Consider the following 25,583-nt stretch of genomic DNA (forward strand, 5'->3'; position numbering starts at 1 on the left):
CCTAATGCTTTATTAACACGCTCCGGTGTTGTGACACAAACACTGACAGAATATAAGACCATAGAATGACGGTAGAGTGCTTCTGCCTTTCTCACCTGCTTCCTTCCGTTGAATACAGTCTTTCCATTTCTTCACTTAACTAAAACTAACATGAATAAAAGAGGAACAACTGTGTTGTAGGTTTGTCAAGTTGGCCTTAAGCTTTATTATAAACACGATTGAAGAAGAAAAACTTTCACACTTGTAGATATCAAAAGGTCAGATCTTCTATTACTTTATGGCACCCTCTCTATAAATACTACCACACCATTACATGCTTTGTTTACATGGTGACATAATGCAATGAAGACGTGTATCTCCTCTGAAATGTGTTCCCTCAGCTCTTTGTATCAGGGCAGTTACTTAACTGTGGCTTTTACACAAACCTTGAGGCTGTAAAAGGTTTGCTTGAACATATAATGTCTACAAACAAGGACAGACCTGTATAACAAGTTATGATACTATAGGTTGGTGTTCCACAATTTTTAACCGTCTACAAGTCAAACTTTTTACGAATCCTATACGGAGTCATGATTGCACTTTTAAATGTCTCTGCTTCTCAAAAGCCACAAGGAAAACAAACAGAAGTTCAGCTTTCTGTGAAGACATTAACATCATCAAGTTGTTATTACTCCGATCAGGCAGCCACTTCAGAGCAGCTCTTTCATTCCCACAGCCAGTGGCGGGCCGTGCATTTCCCACCTAGGCCTTCAGTGATGTCCTACACAGTCCTACCTGAATTATTCCCCCTCTTAATACCATCATTATGACGCCATCGCTCTAGAAACTATACATTTAGACAGAAACGCAGTATAACCGGGCGTTGCATCACCCTAACAACAGAGTTATATTAATATTTCCGAAGCATTTAGTTGTAAATAGCCGGCATTCCCAGCAGTACAATTTGCAGTGCCTCTCGGAGGCTGTGAGCGGGGGGTACCGCTCGTAGTTAGTGATTTGAAAGTGGCGGACAAACCCTTTTCCCGGCTGTGATAAGCTTGCTAGCGTCGGGGTTGGCCGTTCTCTTCTCACAATGTCTAGCTTTTCTTGAAAGGTTTGTCTTGAAAATGGCGTTGTAATTATATCTGCGACCAAATCGATCTCTTCTCCTCCTTCAGCCATTGTGGGTTGACAAAAATCAGCTTGTAGAAATCTACACAAATGAGCTCGTTCAAGGTCAGTTTCTAGCTCTGCATAGCTCTGCCTCTCAATAGTGCGTATCCAATCAAAAGACGTGCACATGCTGACGTTATCGTACGCCTGCTAGCTGGCCCCGGTGTCCCCAACTCGAAATCTGATTGGTTAACGCCACAGTTTTGTTTCCGTTCACTTTATGCTACAGGCGCCCGCACTGTTGATTCTGAAGGCCTAAAGGCAGATTTCGTGGACCCTGGCAACACATCATGGCTGAAATATGATTGGATAAAAGCTCTAACATAAAGGCCAGCCCTCCAAATCTCCATCTGAGGCTGGAAGCAGCGCAACCAAGAGGAAAGCTATGAAATTAAGAGAATAGACTATGGGGAATAATTTAATACATATTTGTGGAAAAAATATTAAAAAATTAAATGTATATTCTGATGATGTTTAGGCCAGCAGAGAAGGCCTTGCTGGCCCTGACGGCCCGCCACTGCCCACAGCAATATGCATTTTAAACAAGGTCAAATAGACTGTCACTGTTTTTTAATGCAGCTTTGCACACCTGCTCTGATTTATTTATGGAATTGTTTTAACCTAAGACAATTTCCTATCATTATGTGATAGACAATATATTTTGAATCTTGAATGGTAATATTACACAGCAGCAAGGAGACACCATCTATAACACAAGGTTCCTGGGAGTGTTTGAATAAGAAGAAAAGATCCTCAACACAGGCACTACCGTCACAACACTCTGACAGAAGAGGAAATATCAGGTTACTACACTAAAACTATGATAACAGGTGATTGTGTGGAAGTGAAGCTATTCCTCATTTCCCACCTTTGTGGGAACACATTTAAACCTCATGTAATGAAATATTTATGACCGGCCAGAAAGTTTGAAAGAATAAGTCTATAATAAGTTTCAAGTGGGTTTAGGCTGAATGAGAGAGGAGAGTTGTTGCTAAGATGTTGTTACTTTTTGTTGACAGAAGGTACTAACCCTTGAGAAACTGGATTGGCAGCATATTGTCTGTAAAGGAATGAATGAAGCCAGAGATATACTTGCTTTTGACTATGTGCACGCCGCTGTAACGCATTCCTGTGTCCGCTTACAGCTTTGGTTTTGTCAGAAATTAACTTAAACACGTAAAGCAAGTATATCTCCATATGTGCCAAATGTTTAATATTCATGGAAGTGCAATGTTAACAGAGCCAGAAAATCAATTTTATTTATTGTTTTGGTTGTGTGTTTTTATTTTATTTGTTTTTATTAATTTAGGATATTTTTATATTTTTTTCATATTCCAATTATCATTATATTAGTGGCATAAATTAGTCTTAAAATGACAACAATATCTTATATCGCAATTATTTGGTAGTCATCGCAAACTGATTATAGTTAGTTGCAACATGCGGAACCTGTTGATATTATGACATCAATATGTACACACATACAAGTCTTATAAAAGTGCAAAGCCATGATCAGTGTACCGCAGCCTTCAGCTACAACCAGCAGAGTTATCCAGCTGGAATGTGGACCACATGGCAATGTGTTCCCTTAGCAGCCAAGTTATCCGTGTCTTACTCTTCCTTATGGCCCATCTGTCTGTTGAGCAAACTCTCACTCTCACTGAGTCTCACTCTTCTCTCCAACTCTTTTTTCTGTCCTCTCATATGCAGTCTGCACTTTCCTCTATCGATTTAACAAGGCTCTTCTCTCACAATGCAATATCAGGCCTTGGCAGCTTGTGTTAAATATCCATGCTAAACCTTCTTCTTTCCTCCAAATCTTTTTTCATCTCCATCTCTAATCGAAATTGCTCTCCCTCCTTCCACCTCCTCCTCCCTCCTAACTTGCCTGCCAAATTTTGTTTACAACACAAACAAAACCAACATGAGGCAGACAGTGGCTGCGTTCTCACAGTCGGGCAAGGCAAGGTTAGATATCTACTTTGCAGTATGAAACTGCCACAACTCAGATCGGATTGTAAAATGCAAATATTTTCTGAGCTACAAGCTGAGACTCAGAGGCTGCAGATTTCATTATCGATAAATCTGACGATTATTTTCTTGATTAATCATTTGGTCTATAAAATCTAAACAAAATAGTGAAAAATCTTTTTGAAACTGGGATGGACATTTCTTTTCTTGTTTTGTGAGTCCAAAAACCATAGATGTTCAGTTTAATATGATAGAAAACATATAAAAGCAGCAAATAGGCTGAAAACACTATTTTCTGTCACGTTTGCATGAAAAATGAAGTTTATTAAAAAAGTTGGTGATTATTATTATGTACTATATGGCAAGAGGAAAGGTGTAACGGATAACTTGTGCACAGCAGTGACGCCTGTTTGACAGAACAGAACTCTAATATGTTATTCAACGTTTGACAATTTTGACATTGATGAAAAAATAGGCTGGTCAATGTCTGTATTGTTGCGATTTAAATGAAGAAACAAGCATTTCAATATGTATAACCCCAAACAAATCTTAGTTTTGGTAATGGAAAATTATCTGTGCTTTCAAAAGGCCAATGACAACATTCTTGCCATGCTAACGATTAGCTGGTAACAAACTGACCCCAGGGGCTTATCATTTATTGGCAAAGACAGCTCCTGCGTGGGACAGCAGGCTCTGTGCCATTACCACTCATGTTCTGCATCTGTGCCTGGATTACAGCCTCGGCATGCTCAGATGTCGTCAACACAACCTTATCACTGCCGAGGCTACAAATACAATACATACTTTTCTGAGAATAGTATGTTCACACACTATGTTCACCCTTCATGTCTTCTTCAATGGAATTCATGTGTTTGGACAAAATCACCTTGAAAATTAATACTCTAAATCTCTGTCTCAGCAGGAATACCTTTTTAGCATTATAAAAAGGTTAACTTCTCTTTGTGAGAGGTTTGCAATCATTCATTTCATTCTCAGTAACTATGGCAAATGCTATCAAAAAGAGAGGAATGTAAAGTATGTGTGGTCAGCACAGCTCTGAGAAAAAGTTATCTTGCTAAGACAGCAGAGCTGGTATGGGACCAGCAAGCGTGGCATTTGCTGAGAGTAAATGTAGGACATGAGTTGTTTAACATTTTAGCCAACATTAAAAAACGTAGCCAGAGCCGCCCTTAATTAAAGCAATCACTCTTGTGAGGTTAGGAGGACCCATAAAAACTTAAGCGCATGACTATTTGACGAAGGCAACTGATGAGGACAATTTGATGTACAGATGGGAGTGAGAAGCTCCACCTGTGAAAGTGGGTGGCTACAAAAATGTATGTATTACATGACTTGTTTAGTGTGGTAGATGGCTCTTTATACAACCTTGTTCACACTAAAAGACCAGATAGCCACCTCAATGCCTAACAGTGTTCTTTAGGAGAAAAGCATCACCTGCGGGCAAAAACTGTACCAGAGGAGACATATGGATTTCTGCACACGTTGCAGTTACGAGCATCACAAGGGAATTTACCATATCAAAATAAAAAATAAATAAAGAATTCACTCATCTAGACATAGATGGAAAAACAAACAGCCGCTGAAAGTAAATCACTTAAACCACATCTTTTCTAGCTACACATTAGTATTTTAGAAATGCGAAAATAGTCTTTCCACAAAGAAAAACAGCAACATTTAACAGAAATGCTTGACAAACAAGGGTCGGTTGTATTTAACCTTGTGACTGGCAACTGTGACCCTTTGACACTTGACCTTTGATCCTGTGACCATGGTGGCCCCTTGCCCCTCTATTCTTAATGGCCGCCCACTGAACCACGATGCTGACAAAGCAGTGACAATGACATAACTGCCTATGTGCATGTGCGTGTGCGTGTGTGTGTGTGTGTACACGCAGCGGTCAACAGACTAGTAAGTTAAACTGCAGAGGAAAGTGTATAGAGAGGCACAGAGAGATGAATGTGGGAGGAGGGTAAGACAACAAGAGATAGACTGATGGTAGGGAGGAGAGACTGGGAAGCAGCCACTTCCCACAAACCGCTTTTTATTCTTCCTGAATAAGAAGCACTGAGCTGATTTACTTATACACAGTTTACATCTAGCATAAAAACTCTGCCTACCAGCTCTTCTAAAGTTCACTAATTAAATCATATGAACAGTGTAATGAAAGTGTTTCTTGGGCCAGTGCAGTGACTTCCTGAAGTCTAGTCGTCAGTGTGAGGTTGCCAGGCAACAAGCAGAGCCGGGCTAGCTGTTTCCTCATGTTTCCAGTGTTTGTGCTAAGCTAAGCTAAGCTAAGCTAAGCTAAGCTAAGCTAAGCTAAACTAAGCTAAGCTAAGCGGCTGCTGGCTCCAGCTTCATATTGAACAGACAGATATGAGTGGTATCAATCTCTTATCAAACTCCCTGCAAGAAAGTAAATAAAAGTATTTCCCAAAAATATCAAACTCTTTCATTCAGGGTGTCGTAACCTGTACAGTCTGTAAAGCACACTGAGACAAATGTATAATTTGTGATATATTTGGGCTATACAAATAAATTTGATTTGAATTTGATTTGATTTGATTCCTGTATGTAGGCTACAGTTACCTTTCAGCCCTTGCCTCATCAGGCAAGGGCTCTCTCATATGCCAAATTGTAAACACTTACTGATAATAAGATAAAAAGTTACTTGCATTGCGTAACAACACAGTCAAGAGTCCACCAAATGAGCAGACAGACCAATGTTCAACTGCTCAAGTTTAGGAAAAGTAGCTGCTAAATTTCATGTTCTCACAAACATTTTGGACATTCATTGGAACTGGATAATTAACTAATACAAAAACAAAAAATACACCGCTTTGTTAAAGTTATAGTCTGACCCTGAGGAAGATCGGTGTGTAAAATGTCATGTAGCCATGATAATAACAAACATATTGTACATTGACAAAGCAGTGTGACTTGTTTTTTAGGGGAGTCCACTCTCTGTCTTATTGAGAAGATTCTTCCCTTGGTTTCTTTTACACTATTGCAGACTTTTGTCAACTCTGTCCAACACAGTGCTAAATTATTACAGTTTGACCCCTGATAGGCTGGTGCTTCAGTCAGGGGCAGGATTCCTATAGTAATATCTCACATACTGTAAATGATTTTGTGATGACGAAAAAAGATAAAGCATGTGTGAGAGAACAAGAGCAGGAGTGTAACAATGAAGTCAGCGTTAAAGTGGGATGAGTGTTACCCTGCACGTCGTCTGTACATCACTTTGACCTAGGCATCGATGACATCGTTATAGCACTCATAAAAACTATGCTGATGACCAAGATTTAACTCCTTGAGCCACACACACACAGATAGCAGGCAATAACTTGAGCGCTAGTAACAGTTAATGACATCATAGCACCTCATTTATCAATAAAACGGAAACAGACACTGACTGAGGAACTGATAGGAAAATAGGCAATAAAACATGGTGGTGTTTCAGACAATGGAGCATTCAGTCTTTCATCTACATACACTTTTGTTTTCAACATTTATGGCATGCACACACGCACGTTTGAGACCACATACAAAAGCTACAGCATGCATACACAACAACACTAAATGCCAGCGTGCTCCACATTGTCTCCAACTATTTTAGATTTGGGATTAAATATTAACCAAAGGGAGGCATTTTATTTTTTATTTTTCAGTAAAACACAAAACCACCAAATCCAGATGTGAGAACAGAGTAAAAAGACTGGGCTGTAGTCCAGCTGTGCCTCGCAGATGCAGAAGGACGAGCTGCTAACACTTCAAGTCATTACACTTATCTATTTTTCAATCAAGTGTCAGGTACAAATAATTATTATATTTATTAAGTAAGATATGGAGCTGCAGAAGTTTCCTCCTGCATCATTAGTGCCATTAGAGAAGTATGCAAACGACAAGGTCGAGTTTTACAGGGGGGCTTCCCCTTGTCTTGTTGTCATCGTGATTTTGCCAACCAACCAGCAGAAACTCCAGGAGCTATCAAACTATTCCTATAATAACACTGTTAAACAAATGGCTAAGAAGACACACTCACACTGCTTACATTGATTTTAGCGATCCTGCAAAAAGAGGTAATTGGTTTCCTAAATTGCATCACCTTGTTTTTGTTGTGACTAGCCGGGTTACTAAAACATCCAAAGACTACATCATGTGTTAAAGTTTAACTCGCTTAACTTCAAAACACCTTAACAAGACCTGCAGGGAAGATGATAAGTTACAGAGATGGGTGTGTGCTGCTCACCATCTGGATGCTTACACTATTATGTCTAGTTGCTTAACACCTGAGTCATGTTACACATGAAGCACTCAGAGATATCAGTCAGAAACGTGGACAGGCTGCAGGGCAAACCCACTCCTTGCTGAAAAAAGCTCCACACACACCCATAAACCCAACCCATCACACCCATGAGCATGAGTCCTCGATCAAATTACCTCCCACTGAGAATACTGCTTGCCTCCAGCAAGGTTTTGACAAAGTGCCATGATACAAGATCTCCAATTACACTTTCAGTGTTGATCCGACTATACACCACTGAGCATCAACAAGCTCTAACTAGTCTTGACTGCCGACTCACGCCACCCTTAAACACTTTAAAAATGTCTGATTAACCAAGCTTGTAGTCAGTTATTCATATACCATTTTAAGTGAGGACATACAACAGGATAAAGCTGCCAGTCTGGTCCACCTGAGTGTGGACCTGCTGTACTGGATCACATTGAGCAGATTGAATTACAGTTTTCCTGCCTGCCTGATGTCATAATCAGATTTCATCAAATGTATTCAATTAACATAAAATGTTTAAACACAAAGAATACAATGCTGTGCACATTTTGGCCTAAGTAGGCCCTTAGTACCCAACAAATGTAGATGAAAGGATCAAATTCAGATCAACTTTGTATAACAGACTGCTTACTTTTTATATCCCATGTGTTTAACGTTTTAATGTAAAGCACATCGGTTTTACCTGTGTATGAAATTGAAATGTGCTGTGCAAGTAGACATGACCTGACTCCCAATAAGCAGAGTAAGAGCTTAGTGAATCTGCTTAAATGTAGGTCCCTAATTAAACAAGACGAACAGTACAGATGTGCTGCTCTGAAAGGCTGTACTTAGGCACAACAGTGCTTTGAGCTGAATGCTAACGTCAGCATTGCTAACGTACTCACAATGAGAATGCTAACACACTGACTGATAATAAGCAGGCGTGTAAGTATAGCGTGTTAGCATGCTAGCATTAGCTAATTACCACTACACACAATGTGGAAGTGGAAATGGAAATTGAAGATTTTGAAACCTCTTTTAATGGTCACACACGTGTACACAGCACAGCTTAGCACACACAGTTACAATTAGACTCTGTATTTAACCCATCCTAGTATTAGGAGCAGTGAGTATCAGCGCCCGGAGAGCAGTGTGGGGATCCGACCTCGGCAGTCCCAGGAGGTACACTCCACACTGGGTCCAACCTCTGACCCTGTGGTTCCCAAGTCCCTACAGATTGAGCTATTGCCATAAAGTACAGTTGATGCTGATATTCTATGGCTGCAAAACTAATAATGCCATTACTTTTGCTGCTATTAGGCCAAAAAACTAATTATTGGACAAAATATCATCCTCTGGCGATCATGAATGTCTGCACAAATCATGGTAATCCATCAAATAGTCGTTGCGATATTCCAGTTGTGGACCAAAGTGGTTAACCAACCGACAGACCAACATTGCCATCCCCAGAGCCATACTGCTAGCATGAATGGATTATTATTTTTTTAAGGTAAAAAGGTACCACTTCTGTCTCACTTTGAGCTAAGAAACACCATGTTAATGTTTGAATACATTTTACATTGGATTACCCAACTGTCCACAGCTTAACTACATTTCAAATCAGTGTTGAGCAAATTTAGCCAGTGAGGATCAAATATTTACCAATAAGCGATTACCAGATTTACTTCCACCCACTTAAGACTGGATATTTATACTGGAGATGGACAAAATAACAGGAACAACCGGCAAAATAATCACACAAACAATACGGCCTTGGAATGAATTTGGCCATTTAGCACAGAATGTTTCGTCTTAGTGAGACCGATGTTGAATCAGCTCAAGGTGGATTTTTGCAGGTGCAATTTGTGATGTTGTTGAATCAGAATGTATTATACTGTAAGATGTTCCTTCTGTTGTCCACAATATACAGTATATAATACGCACTTAAAGTGTTATTCCACGCAAGAATGAGACAGAAGATTGTAAAAGAGTCCGTTTTAATGGACTGCTTCCCTTCACCAAGAGCAAGGAAAAGACTGGGGGTGTTTGAACAAACCATGGAAACTATAACAATGAAGGGGGGATTCTGCAAAAGTGTGTGTGTGTTTTCTCCAAACAAACAAGCAGGATTTCAGAGGACGGCATGTGTATCTCTGCGTGTGCAGAAGTAGAGCAGAGGGCACTGTACAGAAACCCAGCCAACCTCCTTCTCTTGGCACAAGTTCTTCTTTTGCTGTGGTTCCTTCGGACACAAAAGGTCCATATTCCATCTGTAGTCGGGCCCTAAACCACCAGCCCCATTTGGAAAGACTGTTTTTGATCTAACATCCAAGACCCAACGAGCATAGTCAGGGCATGCTGATGTCTCCGACTTCACTAAACCAAAGAAATGACTCTAAAAACTGCTATATTCTAGCAAACTCAGAGCCCAGTTTACTCTGTTTAAAAGGTTGATCTCAAATACAGGTTTGCTTCCAGGAAGGGTGGAGCGCAATGTAAGATATTCCAAGCAGCCACCAAAATTGCTATGGAGGGGTGATGGCAAGTATTAAGCATTTCCCTGCATTCACCATTAAATATAAAGACACAAATTACTTCACTGCTTTTTTAGTTTGTGAGTAATTACTGTGTTCAAAGTCAGGACTTTTTGACTTAAGACCTGTAATTAGTGTTGTTCACAGACAGGAAGGTGGGAGTTCAAGCTCACAGACAGCAGTGTGTGTGTGCGTGTGTGTGTGCGCGTGTGTGTGAGATGGCAGTTAGTGGTTAGTTTGGTTTCAGAAGTGAAGGGGACTTAACTTCTTTGTATAAATTCATGTCAATCTATAAAATAACAAAATGATGACATTTTTGTCACTCTTTTCCAACAATGGTATAAAAACACAAAATAAAAAAAACCCTACACTCATGTTTAGTTTTGTTGATAGGGAACTGATACCAACATAATATTGTATATTTATTACAGAGAACACTGTCCTTTACTGCCTTATCTGAATGACTGATTATAGTCTTATTAAGAGAATATTAAATAGTAAATAAAAATACATAAGTAATTATATTATTTATTTACCTGAACAATGAGGAGACTTCAGCCCTGATGCTTGCCTGCAGGTCTTACTTTTAGGCTGCATACAGCCCCCAGAATAAAGTAGGGAAGCCTGGTCCAGAAGTCTGCAAAGCCCACACTGCTGCTTCCTGCTAAAGTATATGGTAATAATAATAATAATAATAATAATAATAAGCTTCTTTTCAAAATAAGCACTTTAATTAATCCAGGCCAGGGCCAACAACTGTATTTTGTTATATTACTGAAGAATATTTTCCACTTTGAAGCCAAGCAGAATGACCTCGGTGCATCAATACATTATTCATGAACTGTAATTCCATTTCCCTCAAGACAGCATATGTGTAATTTTCTCAGAAACTCATTTCGAACAACGATGGGCTGTCTGCAGGAGTGTGTTTTAAACAAATTGAACAATGCTTTTCATTTCAAACTCTAGATGTTGTGAACTGCAGCACTGGCCCTGACAAGCCTCACTCGGTCTTCCTTGTTCCTTGTTCCTTGAGTGTTGTTGTGAAGGCAGGCCCGAGCCTCTCCCTGCTCTGTGCTCTGGTATCATGTGCTGCACAGGCATTACAAAAGGCTTGTCATAAATGCAAACAGGTAGGCAGAGGTTATTGACCTAACTGCCTGTTGGCCTGGTTGCTAGTTTGGCAAACTAGCTGGTCGTAGGTTGGCTGGATCACCCATTTCTCCTGCACTACTGTGGAAACAGGTCGAGGGCATTGTCTTTGGACAAAGAGGCCATGCAAGACCCACAACAAAAAGTGACATCAGCGCAGAGGAAAAAACAATAACACTGCAGGGGAGCGAGGGAGCAGAGGAGGAGGGGAGCGACTATGCCATTTCACTCAGGAGTACAAGGAAGCTGATATTCAGCTCATTTAAGCCGAGGCATTATGGGAACAAACCGGTAACATGAGGGAAGTTACAGCTGGATCTCTTTCTAAATATTCTCTCAATAATACACCAATGAACACAAGAAATTAACAAAAACGTTTCTGTGCATATGTGTGTATTATACATATATTGAAAATTACAAGTTAAACAATTATCATGCAACTCTAAAAAGACTTTAAATAATTTGAAGAACTGGATTAAATGGTTGTAACCATAGCTAGCATGCACGTCTACAAAATTATAATATTCATTTATCTTAATGGAGATCAGTACATTAATTGACTTTCCTTTAAAAACTCAAATCATGCTCCCTGATGCTTAAGGAGTTTTAAATTCCTTCACATCACAAAGAAATTCATGAAAAAATAAATCACAAACCTTCTTGAGCTTCCTCTACAATAGTAAATTAGGATTAAAGGTTTCAATGTGTAATTCCGAGCCACCTGCTCCAAAGAAATAGGGCCAGGACAATCTCTAATGTTTATATTTTAGTTGAATGAAGTAATTTGGCATATTTATTGTATTCTAATTTATTCTTTATATTGTGTATTACATCTACTCCTGTGTGAGGCCTGTCAGTCAGTCAGCAGGGCAAGAATACCAAAATTCAACCAAACTGCTGAAACTCTGAGAGCCGGTCAAAAAAACACAGCTGTCATATAATCTTCACGTGGAACTGATCCCTCTGTGTTTACTGGGCACTGATGTTAGCCGGAGGCTGTAGTCCGTGTAACGCTAGGTTTGTTTATTGGACTAAATCCAAATCCAAAATGCCAGAAACTAGAAAACGACCCGCATATTTGCCTTGTCTTCCCGGGGGCGGCGCAGCCAGAAGAGCAGCCCGTCGGGGGAGGAGAGAGGTCGGCCGAGCCGGCACTCGACAGCGGCCTCCGTCAGACGGAGCCTCAGTCAGCAGCCGAAGAGACTCGAGCTCAGCCAGAACAAGCTCCAGCCCTGCAGTCACAGCGGGATGGTGGAAATGTGTAACGGCTGCATCAGGGAGTTTGCAGTTCTCCGGTCCTGTTAGCTCAAGCTAACTGCTAACTGAAGCTACGCCATTTTCGACTGGACGGGGTGGAACTAGTCAGTTAGCTTGCTAATTTCAGTAGATATCTCTGCAAAACAATACATATGTAGAAGTCTTTGACTGTTACCTCTTCACATTCTGTTGATAATGAGTTTATTGTTTTAATGTTTTAAGTTAAAATGTTGGCATATCTTACACATTGAACCTTTAAGTGCTGCACAGCCAGAGAGCAACAATTAAATAACAATATACAATCTGTCGAAGAGATTACTATAAAACAAACTCAATTTCCAGCTCCAAACAGTGCAGATCAATTATCAGTGGTATCCACTGAATGTTAAGGGAACTCATAGGTTTCACTCTGCTGGCAGTGGAGAGGCCTGCTGATAAGGGTTGGCCATTTCTCCTTAATCTCGGAAGGAATTTTTTTTCCAGCAGAGCCAGAAGTCCTCAGACATGATTAGAAGAGGAGAAATGAAAAAGACAGAAGAAGACAGAAGCAAGGAGACTGAGAAGAGAATGTAAGAAGATGGAGAGGGATCGACAAGACAGCGACACAGACACAAAGTTAGAGACAGAAAGACACTGAAATGAAGGTGGAGGCAGATACTGAGATCCACCTGGTTCCAGTGAAAGCAGGTTAACACAAGCAAGCAGCTGAGGTAAAGAGCAGTGCTGATGGCAGTTGAGGGCAGTTGGTCTTATTTGAATGTGTATCTGCAAACTTTGCACAGCACAAAGACGCCTTTTGTCTTATGGCAGAAAACAGGGCCGAGGCTGATGGGTGAACATAATGTTGCACTTTATCGATATGCAACGTGACTCTACTCGTACAAATCATTCGTCCACAGGGTACCTTTTTAACAGCGAGACAGAAAGAGTGGGAGCAAAACTACTGACACACAAACACACAAGAGGAACGAATAAAACTGATGAACTTACTCTCCTCTTCATTTGCATGAACAAATGAAGCTGCTCTTGACAGAACATCCAGTGGTGTCTCCATGCTTGGATGCCTGTGGGACAGAGGGAGAAGGCACTGTGCTGAACATGTTTGGCTTTCATCTCTATATAACATTTAAAACTAAGTTCATATCTGACAGATGTCAGTCATTAAGAGCGCTACAGGTCTGTCACCACAATCACAAAGTAAATCACTGTTATTGCTATAAAGCTGTAACATTTGAAACACATTTTAACACCCGAATCAACACGATACACGAGTGTTGGTACAGACACCAAAATGAAGCTATTTTTAGTAGCATAGTTTGAAAAAATAAAAGGTTTTTCTACAAAACCATTTGATAAAATATGCTAAACCTCTCAGTGTTTAATGTCCTAACACAAGCAGCTGAACATCAACTTTTGCCAAAGCAGAACACAGTCTTCCCTGATTAGGTTATTATAACAGTAGGACTGGAACTAACAATCATTTCCCCTGATTAATCTGCTGAAAATGTTCTCAGTCAATTAATTGTTTGATTAATAAAATGTCATAATCATCATTTTCTTAATTAAACAATTATCAAAATAGTTGCTTATTAGTTCTCTGTTGATAAACAATTACTCGCTTATAAGCATATAATATGAGTCTGGTAGGATCACTTTTAAAACCTATTACACTTTGACAATTATTAACTTTTACTTAAGTTTGAGTGCAAGACTTTTACTTGTATTGTAGTATTTAAAAATGTAGTAATGTTCCTTTTAAAAAGGGTATGATGGGCTACTTGTTGTTATTATATAGGTGGTTGGATTAATTAAGACTTTTGTGTGATGTTTGGACTCTGTCTTTCCAAAATAAATGGTTTTTAGCAGTGTTGGGGGTTTTAGTCCTCCAGTGTTGCTATGAGAGGTATTTGTGGAGAAAAACGCTTCAGCGCGCTTCTCTTCCCTCTTTCTGCATTCCTGGGATACCTTTCCCTCATTTCTCCAGGAAAACAGCGTTTTGAGAATGATTATCATTACAAACCATTCCTGCACATTCAGACTAAACTGCAAACATGTCAAGTGTGTTGTCCTGCACCTCGTCACGAAACAGCACTGTTTACGTGGTGCGTGTGAAGAAACGAGACAAACCTTTCACACGATCATGACTCGGGCAAAAATGAAAGCGATTATTATTAGCAGCAAGTGCGTCCACTTTTATTCCCACCAGTGCTGTATTTATATCAGCCTGACTCAGTGCTTACTCAAGAGATATCCCTTCAAAATAAAGCAACATATCGCGACATGATTTACTTTCATTCTTCTCCACTACACTCACAGTATAACAGAGACACAACTAAATGTCCCCAGATCCTTGGAGGAAAGCATGTGGCTAAAGGAGGTTTCTTGACATGAGAAAGTTCGGGAATTAAATTTAAACCTTCGTAAAACGATGCGGATATGATTTCAGCTCTGTGTTTACAACGCTTTTCTTCATTTACGCGCTGAATATTTCGCCCAAAAAAAACCGACTGAATTTGTAGCGTAGGACTCAGAAAAGAGCGCACTATCATCCTACAAACCCAGAAACAAGGCAGTAAGACTTCATGTTTAGCAGCACATACCTCCTTCAAGCGCCACTTTGGTATCTTCCAGTATGATAGTATCCACACAGCAAAACAAAACACAAAACAAAAACAAGATATAGATCCCACAGAGACACAAAACATAAGCGGCGGTTAGACGGGGCAGTACGAGTGAAGACAATAGTAGCGGAGCTGTCGGGACAAACTTGGTTGTAGGCTAAACGAGGAAGAGGAGGAGGAGGAGGAGGAGGAGGGAGCAGGGCAGGAATGCCTGGAATGATGGAATTCAGTTCCTAGCAGGTGGTGAAAGTGAAGCGCGCTGATTGGTGGAGGACTGCAGCGATGATATCAGCATATATTATGTTAATGAGGCATTGCATCACGTCCTCTGAAGGTTACGCTGCTGTAACTGTGTTTACTCCTCAGAGTCTGGGCTTGTGAAACATTTAGTAGCTGATTAAGGACAGCTTCCTCCTTCAACAGCTACTTAATAAGTAACTTTGAGCAAGGCAGTTAACCCTTAACCTCTCAGCTTGTTTGAATCCCTGTCTGCTGTCCCTGTCTTAGGTTCATATTAAATATATTGTATAAATGTTTACACTTAAACCACACACAGTAAGTCCCCTACTTAACATTTATTATAAACATTTAATGAACTAGTAATAACACTATACTAGATTTCAAAGTGCTTATAATATATGAACAAACAGTTAAATCTACTTACTAACTACATTATAGTGTTTTGTAAAATATATAATATAAATCTTGACTGCATGATGACTTCTTCCACCACTGGATATATACATATATATATAATATAAAATGCAGGCAGAATGACTCCTGTCAGTGTTTAAGTGGATTGTTAGTGATGCATCACGGCAGCATTTTATGTTGTAGCTGGTACCAGTAAAGGTACATTTTTGCTATTTTTTATTCTGTAAATTGGTTTAATCTCCAGCAATTAGGGGTGTTGCGATAAACCAGTATTGACGATAACTCAATAAAATATTGATAGTGAAATATGTTAATAGTCCACATATAATATTGTCTAAATAATCCAGTGCCTTCTACATCATTATGTTTCTCCTCCTCCAAAACCAAATGAGAGTTAAAGATGAATTTAGACTGATAGCATTATATTTTTTATACATTTTCTATAGATATTGCGATAATATAGTTATTTTGGCCATGATAATCGTGTAGTGAAAATCTGTTATTGTGACAGCCCTAACACCAATACGTCATGTTTTATAAAATGGTGTGTCTTGTTTATAAAATCTTAAAGAGACTGTAAAGAGTCTAATAACTACAGCAGTCCAATGAATGTAGCAGAGTAAACAATACAATGTTTCTCTCTGAATTGTAGTGGAGGAGAAGTGTAAATGTATGTAGTTACTGTCCATTGCTAATAGTGGTTGTTTGTGGTTGGATTACGTGTGGATTGCACAAATGTTGACCTGAATTAAATTGCAAATGAAAGGCATGTGTGACAGCAAAGTGTCCACGTAAGTACAAAGAGGCTATAAAAAATGCAGCATATGACCAGTGCAAAAGATGAGATCACAACAAATCATATGAGACACCTCATGATTCATGTATCCACAACTAAAGTCATTGTCAAGTATGACGCAAATAAAAATGTGGATACGGTACCAGGAAGTAACCGGTGAATTCACTTCTGACTGCATTAAATACCTCCAGTTGTCATTATGACCGACTCATAACAATAAAAAGGTGGCAGAGAGGTAAACAGATGGTAATCATAAAATAAACGTGATCCTATTTTTTATTTTATGAATACTATAAATATGGTACAAACATCAAAAACGCTCTCAAAACGTGAAGTAATGAAAGATTTGAGACCTTTGGAGTTGAGAGGGGGATGAGAAGTGTGTGTGACATGTAACACCAGCACACATCTGAAGACAATACACTCAAAGTTCAATAAAGCCCTCTCAGCACAAAGATGAAAATAACCCACAGAAATATCTTTTCAATCTCTTAGCTGCCCGTCATCTGGCCGTCCACATGGAAATTGCACAGATCTAACGCTCGCATAATTCAAAATGGTCATCATGCAGAAAGGTTTGATCTGTAGTAGCATTAAATGTCAGCCATAATTCAGTCAGGCTCTTGAAATGTCACCCTTTTTTTCCCAACAACTTTTTTTGAATTGCACGATAAAGTTGTACACTATTCAAACACAGACTCACACCTGCTCAGTGATCCCCTTCATAGAGACTATGCAGTGATATAACCAGAGGAGAGTGTGTGATTCTTCCATTTTCAGTTTGTCAGGGTAAAAAAAAAAAATAAGAAATCAAAGGATGGACGTCGATTGTCTGGCTGAACATTTATAGAGTAAACAGTAACAGACAGGATCAGGACATCTGTGACACAGACGGCTTCCTCCTCCAGCCCTTCCACATCTTCATCAGTTTCTTGGAGCTGTACGACCCCGTCTTCCACAAACCTGGGGGGAGATACACAGTGCACTAAACATTAACAACCAAATCAGAAGATCACTATTTCTACATTTAAAACTGTTATTACACAGCCAAAGGTTTAAGAACGCACGTTAGAGAAGCCTTGTTAGTCCAAAACACACACAACATTTCAGAAAATAAGTAAATTGGCCGTTTTGCTGAGAGTTAGATGAGAAGGTTGAAACATCTCTCATATCTGTACAGTAGATACGAAGCTACAGCCGGCAATCAGTTAGCTTAGCACAAAGACTGGAGAAAGAGCAAGCCCGGCTCCAGCGGCAATAAAATCCACCTTCCAATACCTTACCCTAAAACAGCCCATAAAATAATGAATCGTCATTTTTACATGTACAAGCGTTTTCTAGGAATTAAACAAATGTGACATAACATGTTAATTGGTGAGCTTTATTTTTGTTTCCTTTGGACAGAGCCAGGATAGCAGTTTCCAGTCTTTATGCTAAGTTAAGCCGCTGGTGGCTGAAGATCCAACGTTCGCATACAGACATGACAGTATCGATCTTATTATACATTTCTAGGCAAGAAAGTGAACAAGTGTATTTCCCAAACTTTCTTTAAAAATAAAAAAAGGACCTGGAGCATCAAATCAGTCTTTACTGTCAAAACCTGACCGAGTAAAATGTTGTGTTTTCCACAAAATATCAAACAAAGAAGAACAGAGTGCTTACCAGCTGTAGCAATGCCTTTGAGACTCTGTGTTATACAGGAGGATTTCACAATAGATGAAATACCTGAGGGGAAACAAAAAAAAAAAAAGCTCAAACATGCAATAATACAACAGCAAATATCTCATCACTCTGAAATATGATAGTAGTTATATATGATATAACTACATCACTAAACCCCGCCTCTCCCGCCGTGGTGGTGGCGTTGCTGTTATCTACAATCAGAACTTCCGGATCACAGAACTCACCCTCTCCCCAGTACCATCCTTTGAGTTCCTCGCCTTCAAAGCCCTCTCCTCAATGACAGTTATTCTCATTTACCGGCTTCCTGAACCTCATCCCTCCTTCCTCTCTGATTTTACTGAACTCCTCAGACTAGCCTCATCCATCTCCCCACGCCTGTTACTGCTTGGTGACCTTAACATCCACATGGACTCCCCCACCTGCAAACTCTCAGCTGAATTCTCTACTCTACTGGACAATTTTTCTATCACCCAACATGTCACCTTCCCCACCCACGACAAAGGACACATCATCGTCCTTGTCTGCTCAACAAACCTCCTAGTACTCGACCTCTACCCATGCCCCTTTCCCCTCTCAGACCACAAACTCATACAATTTACAATTTGCTTCCCCCACCCCCGCCCCCTCAGAGAAATCACCTTCCGTGATCTACATGTCATCGATCTCCACCATCTCTCTGGCCTGCTTTCCTCCACTCTCCACCTGGACACAACCATCACCTGGACCGCCCAATCTCAAACCACTCCTGTGCCACAGCGCCAGTCACCCAAGGCGTCCCCCAAGTTTCAGTACTCGGCCCCCTCCTCTTCACAATCTACATCCTCCCCCTCAGTCAGATACTCCGCCACTTCAACCTGGACTTCCACTGCTATGCCGACGACACTCCGATCTACCTCCGCACCAAATCCCCCCCATGACCCACCCCTCTCCCACATCGAATCATGTCTCACAGCCATAAAAAAACTGGATACAACACAACTTCTCAAACTTAACAGCAACAAAACCGAACTCCAAATCCACACTCAGCAAAACCTCTAAGCTGACACTCACCATTGACGGCACCACTGTTTCCCCCTCCCCTCAGGCACGCAACCGTGGCGTGATCTTCGACCCCACCCTCTCCCTTGAGCCCCATATCCGCCATATAGTCAAAACTTCCTTTTTCACCTTCGCAATATTGCAAAAATCAGACCGTCTCTCACCCGCCCAGCAGCTGAAAGACTGATTCACGCCTTCATTTCCTCCCGCCTTGACTACTGAAACTTCTATATGGCATCACCGTAAGCTCCATCAACAGACTCCAACTGGTCCAGAACTCCGCCGCCCAACTCCTCACACACACACACACACACACACACACACACACACACACACACACACACACCAAATCTTGGCACCACATCACCCTCAGTCCTCAAAGAACTCCACTGGCTACCTGTCTCCCTCCGAATCAACTACAAAGTCCTAGTCCTCACTTACAAAGCCCTCCACCACCTAGCCCCCTCCTATCTCACTGACCTCATCTAACCATACCAACTCCCTGCGGTCCCTCAGATCCACCTCAGCCTGGTCTACCTTTCCACCCCCCAAATCCAAGCTGCGCAGCTTTGGAGACAGAGCCTTCTCCAGGGCAGCACCCAGGCTCTAGAACTCCCTCCCCCAAGACATCCGTGACTCTCAGTCCCTCTCTATATTTCAGTCCCGCCTCAAGACGCACCTCTTCTCAACTATCATTTGCTAGCCCCCTATTAACCAGTATTATTATTATATTTTCTTTTTTCCTTTTCCTTTTTTTCCTTCTTCCCTCGTCCTAACCCCTCCCCCCCACTTCCCCTACTATTGTAAAGCGGCTTTGAGGTCTTGAAAAGCACTATATAAATTATATTATTATTATATTATTATTATTATGATTGTGTGATATGCTACTTATGGGTAAAGGCCAATATAAATCACACAAAGTCAACAAAAGAATCAATTATGATTACTTGTTTTTCATCCATCCACAAACATCTCAAACTCTGAATCAATTCCTTCAACATGTCATTAAACAGCTACACACTGATCATTCTAACAAGGGTGTTACAAGTACAATGTTGTTTTATTCAAATGTGGCATCTCAGACAGCACTGGGATTATTTTGGATACATTTGGAGGAATGTGTTCCAGCAATTGATATTACCCTAACCTTTGAAAATGAAACACAACACGTTCTGCTACACTACAAGTCTGATTTTGATGAAGATAGGAGTGACGGTGCATCTTGGGACTGAAGGGCCTTGGTGCCAAGGGATGACGTGTTTATTTGATTTACTACTTGTATAGTTGTCCTATCCTTCATCACATTTATTCTGGGCATGCTTTGACAATATATCCGCCTTGCTAATATGTTGGTATAATGGATTCCTAACATTATTAATTTGTAGCATAATTATACCCTATTTAATATTCACCGCACACAGCATCAGCCTTTATCTGTCGCATTAAGTGAATTTTAATTAAACAGCCGAGAGTAACGACCTTTCCTGTCCATCTCTCCCACTCTGCTTGCCTGTCTGTCCCTCTACTCTACATCCTTAAACCTGTTCTTTAATCCGAACCTTGTTGAACGACAGCTCCACAGTCTGGGTCCTGAGCAACCTGCAGCAGGATCTCCTCCACGTCTCGGTTTTTCCCCGGAGGATCGACCAGCTTTGTGATCCTTTGCTGAAGGGTCCGAGGCAATGCCATCAGCTGAATAAACTGACCTTCTGGGCTTTTGTCAACCTGCAGGCACAAAGACAGGAATAAATTAACAGAGACACAAACTCAGATCGCATGCGAGTGGTCAGACACAAATGTAGACCGATAAAGAGAGTGATAATCCAAATATGATGTTTAGTAGGAATGATTGGAGTGGATAAAACTAAGTTGACTTTTAAAAACACCAATCACAGCCTTGCAACGACGAGCATGACTGATGAAGATATTTTAGTTGATGCATTTACACGGCCACTTGGACACTTCTTTGAGCTGTACAAAGTCTGGAAACTGGTTCGTGCATGTGGGACTTCTGCCACACTGTCTAATGACGTACAAGGGCACAAGTGTATTTCCCATATGCAAGGCTCACAGCGTGCAATTCCCCAAAGCACCGTTCACTGCAAAATGTGTTACACACATAAAACCCTCCTAACTACTTAAACCTGTTATTCCAGGGTGGTGTGAGGAGGATTTCCTTGGTATAACAGGGAGTGGCAACATTTATTAATAATAATAAAAAGAAGATGAAACTTTACACTAATAACATTGAGATGCCATTCAATGTGCAAACATAAACACATACATTTCCCATGTTGTACTTTTTAATACTGTAGGTAAGGCATGTAACACACATTTAAAGTACCAATGCTGTGCAATTCAGGTCAAAGCTGTGTTCCTGTTAGTTTAAACATGTGTACGTTTCACTAAGAGGCATAGATAATATTTTAATTATAAAATATAATATAAATTTGGCAATGTGATATGGCAATCCATACATTTTTGGATAAAGCTGTCACAGTTTTTATGTGAGACTTTCTAAAAATCAAAAAGTTTTGAGACACACGTTGGCCCACAGATAATGAAACTTGAGTGTGAGTGTGAGTGTGAGTGTGAGTGTGAGTGTGTGTGTGTGTGTGTGTGTTGCTTTACCTCCAGTTTCCCTTGTTGAGGTTTGTAGACTACTTGCGGGCAGTCCCGTAGGATGTTGCTGTACAGAATCCGAAAGTGCTGAATGTGGTCTTTGACGATATTGGCCACCTTGGATTTATCTTCTCCGATCACCATTCTAAAATCCCCTGAAGAGGCACAGACAAAATGTTTTCCCTTAAGTGCAATATACTTGCTTTACAGTTTTTAATCTCTTCCATACTGTAGTAAGATGAGATAAAATGAGCTCTTATTGATCCTAAGAGGGTGTTGCAGGAACGCAAAGCTAGAAATAGTACCATAGCAGGAACACATTCTGAGTTATTAAACTCCTTCTGGCGTTCAGTTTCCAGTGTAAAAGTGTAAAACTGGTAGTGACCTCCGAGCTCTGCCTTCTGCTTCTGTAACCTACATGTAAACACTCCCTTTGTTGGCACATTCTGAGCATCTAAACATTTATGTGGTTCAACATTTATTTATCTGCTTCATTTTCACATCACAACTGTACAAATAAACCAGATGTGTTGTATAGTGTGGGCACTATAACCATCAGTCTGATCACTTCCATTCATACAACAGCCAACTAACTCAGAACCCTGCTGAGCGCACTGTACTTGCATTATTATTTAAAGGGCAGAGCGTTACTATGAAGAAAACTGCAACATTGGATATAATTGACTTTTCAGTAAGTAAGCATGTGTATGTTTTTGTATGCATTTGTATGCGTGTGTGTGTAATACAATAAGGGAAATCATTACAATCACATCATCACAATCTAGAACGTTCATCAATTAACACAATTTATTTGGTAAACTTGTGTCCAACTATGCATGCATCTTACAAATGTGTATGCGTTTAATCTTCGTCTGGCTTGTGTCGTTGTGCAGGCTAGTTACCGGCATAAGAAAGACCAGCTATCTGCAGGAAGAGGTCCTCCTCAGTGAAACTCTCTGGCAGCATGAGGAAGGAGGCTGTCACAGCACTCTTCAGGTTGGCCACCAGAGCAGCACGGAGCTTTCCATTCTCATTCTCCACCAGCATTTTCACCTGCGTGGAAACACATTAAAACATGCATGCACTGCAAATGTATGTGCAAACATTTAAGCAACACCTGAGGATTTAACTGAATAGGTAGTCAAATGTGCAACATGTCGGACACTCTCTCAGTTTTTCTGATTGATACAAAAAAGTGAATCATGATACTGACCGGTTTGTGAAGGCGTCCAGCAACATACAGGGTCTTCCAGTGCATCAGGTCATCTATGAGAGACTCTGTACTAATCACACCATATTTGATTATCTGAGAAGAAGAGGAGAAGAAGAAGGTCATTAAAGTACGTAATAAATTAAAGTCTAGTCAGACAAAAAAACAATAAAACAAGCTTAAATAAAGTTTTAGGAGCCAGAGATTAACTGAATTAAATGTTTATATGATTTACTACTTGTTTAGTTGTCCTATCCATCAGCACATTTATTCTGGGCATGCTTTGACAATATATAAAAGTTGTTAAAATGTTGGTATAATGGATTCCCAAAATTATAAATTTTAGCATAATCCTATTTAATAAAATGTTCACCACACACACACACTCAATATCTGCCTTAACCTGTCGCATGGAGTACATTTTAATGAAAAACTGGACAGCTTCTTTACAAAACATTAAGTGGTTGGTGTAGAAGAAACATGCTAGAAACAAGTCATTTACCCTCCCATCCACAGGCACCAGTGTGTTGTAGTATACCGAAGCCCCATGTTCATTTTGTACGGAGCTGATCGTCCTGGGCCCCAGCAGCTTGAGGATGGAGTAGTGTTTTCGATTCTGCAGCAGATTCATGGTGTGCCACGTCACTGGGTCGTCCACCGCAAACACAAAGTCTAGCATGTTCTTCTGTATGTATCAATGGTAAACACAATAGCATCACATTGAAATGTTCGATTAATTAGGATACAGCTCCAAATTCTAACATTCAATGTTGTTGTTTGTCACAATTGGATTTCAATGGAAGTTGTCAATGTGATCACATTGTTTTCTGCTGTCCAAATGTGAAACTTAGCAAATTGTAATAATAAGAAGATAAAGAAATATCACAAAATAAGTTATTAAACGATTTATTGTTACACACGTGTGAAGAGTTCTGTCTTATGTAATGCATAACAGTGGCGCACAGCTCATGGCACATAAAAAACATTTTTTTAGGTTAGATTATTGGAAGATATATATTTGAAAATGTATTTTTATCAGAAAAACTATCAAATATTGCCATTACTTTAAAATATACATATTAATATAGCGATATTGACTTTAACTAAATTGTCTACCACTTAATATACTAATACTGAGCCCAACTCCTAAAAACGTGCAATGTTTACTGTTTGTGTGCGAGGCTTAAAACCTGCAAAAGATAGGCAACATTGGACACTGAATAAAATCTAAGTTTAGTCACCACAAGTGTTTCCTTGTAAATGGACCATTAGTCTGACATTTCAAGCAAGACTAGAGAGGCAACAATGTCACTGTAACGATTGGTTTGGCTTATTTATAGCTAATAGTTGAATTTGTATTCTACTGTTTCTGTATATTGCACTTTGAAGACAGTGTTCACTTATACGATTGTACCTATTTGAAGCTATTGTACTTACAAGATTCTTGCTGTTCGGAGTTGTATCTCCATAATTGTTTGCACTTTTTGTACGTCACTTTGGACAAAAGCGTCAGCTAAATGAACTGTAATGTAATGTAACGATGGTGTACACTGTACAGTATACTTATAATGCAAGTTTAATTTCATGAGCAGAGTTTGAGTCAGAGTCAGGAGCACAATTCACTGCACTGTCACTTACGTCCATTTGACCTTGGTTGGTGCCGTGTTGTTTGAAAACGCCAGATCCATAGGCAAAAGCTAAACTGATGTCCTGTGGAAACTGTGATAAAATCCGTCTGTAGAACACGCCGGTGCTATTCAAAGCAGGAATAGTCATTTTGAACCAGCAAAGATAGCTTTCCAGCAACAACACGAGCTGGTTTATGAGCGGAAACAACTCAATAAAGTGTAAAACGAAGTTTCGGCCGCATAAAATAAGAGATACATTTCAGACTGAGAGGCTCGGTGTCACTAAACACAAATGGAGTCACTGCGTAGCACCAGAATTGAGAGTTTTATCTTTTAAATACGTTCATCGGGTCAGTTTGTTCAGCTGTGCATTTGACAGTCAACTGAAATTGACGTCACTAAGTGCGTCGCGGGCTGGAGGCTCACGGGAAATTGAGTCCGAGATGGAGGTAAGCAAACTGAGCCGTTAAACTGCCAAAAATAGCAACTAATGTGCAAGTTATTTTGCACGTAGCCACATCTATGATTTAATACAGTCGGGAAACATATACTAGGCAACACAGTGCATACTTTTACTACTTGTACATTATAACAGCTCTACATTTAGCCAGCAGAGGGTGTTTTTCGACCAAGTTTAGCTAACGTTAGGTGGCAATGAGGTAATGCTGATTTATGGATGGTTGTGTACATTCACATCAACTACACAGTCTTTTTTTACTTTATTTAAAGTTTATTTCCTTCTCTTTTGTTGTATTGCATTTATCTTTCAGCAGTAAATGATAATTGTGAGAGTATGTAATTACACACGGATATATTTTAATTTTCTGTGTTTAAATGTTGTATTGCATTACACATTTTGTATATAATAAGTATTTGGTAATTTAATTATCACGACGTCAAAAGACAGCAAGCACATCCGGGAAAGTAAAATTAATATTGACTGTGAGATTTGTGTGAAAATACTAGTGCAGCCA

At 40.0% G+C, this 25,583-nt stretch overlaps 2 protein-coding genes across 2 annotated transcripts in view; both read right to left on the reverse strand.

Annotated features, from left to right (window-relative positions):
- Positions 1–15,080, reverse strand: part of vgll4b (vestigial-like family member 4b) — a 41,168-nt gene extending 26,088 nt beyond the window's left edge. Inside the window, exons 1-2 of the mRNA XM_029431841.1 lie at positions 14,958–15,080; positions 13,348–13,421 (exon numbers count right to left, since the gene is read on the reverse strand). Coding sequence (XP_029287701.1) covers positions 13,348–13,411 — 64 coding nt within the window. The 5' untranslated portion in view covers positions 13,412–13,421; positions 14,958–15,080. The remainder of the gene's footprint in view (positions 1–13,347; positions 13,422–14,957) is intronic.
- Positions 15,081–16,657: 1,577 nt separating this feature from the next.
- Positions 16,658–25,003, reverse strand: tamm41 (TAM41 mitochondrial translocator assembly and maintenance homolog). The gene is made up of 8 exons (XM_029431839.1): positions 24,620–25,003; positions 23,484–23,666; positions 22,985–23,077; positions 22,674–22,824; positions 21,781–21,926; positions 20,709–20,874; positions 18,091–18,153; positions 16,658–17,391 (listed from the first exon to the last, which is right to left on the reverse strand). The coding sequence occupies exons 1-8, from the start codon at positions 24,755–24,757 to the stop codon at positions 17,300–17,302; spliced, it is 1,032 nt and encodes a 343-aa protein (XP_029287699.1). The 5' UTR covers positions 24,758–25,003; the 3' UTR covers positions 16,658–17,299.
- Positions 25,004–25,583: the final 580 nt, after the last annotated feature.

This window comes from Cottoperca gobio, chromosome 5, assembly GCF_900634415.1.
Source record: "Cottoperca gobio chromosome 5, fCotGob3.1, whole genome shotgun sequence".
Classification (NCBI taxonomy): Eukaryota; Metazoa; Chordata; class Actinopteri; order Perciformes; family Bovichtidae; genus Cottoperca; species Cottoperca gobio.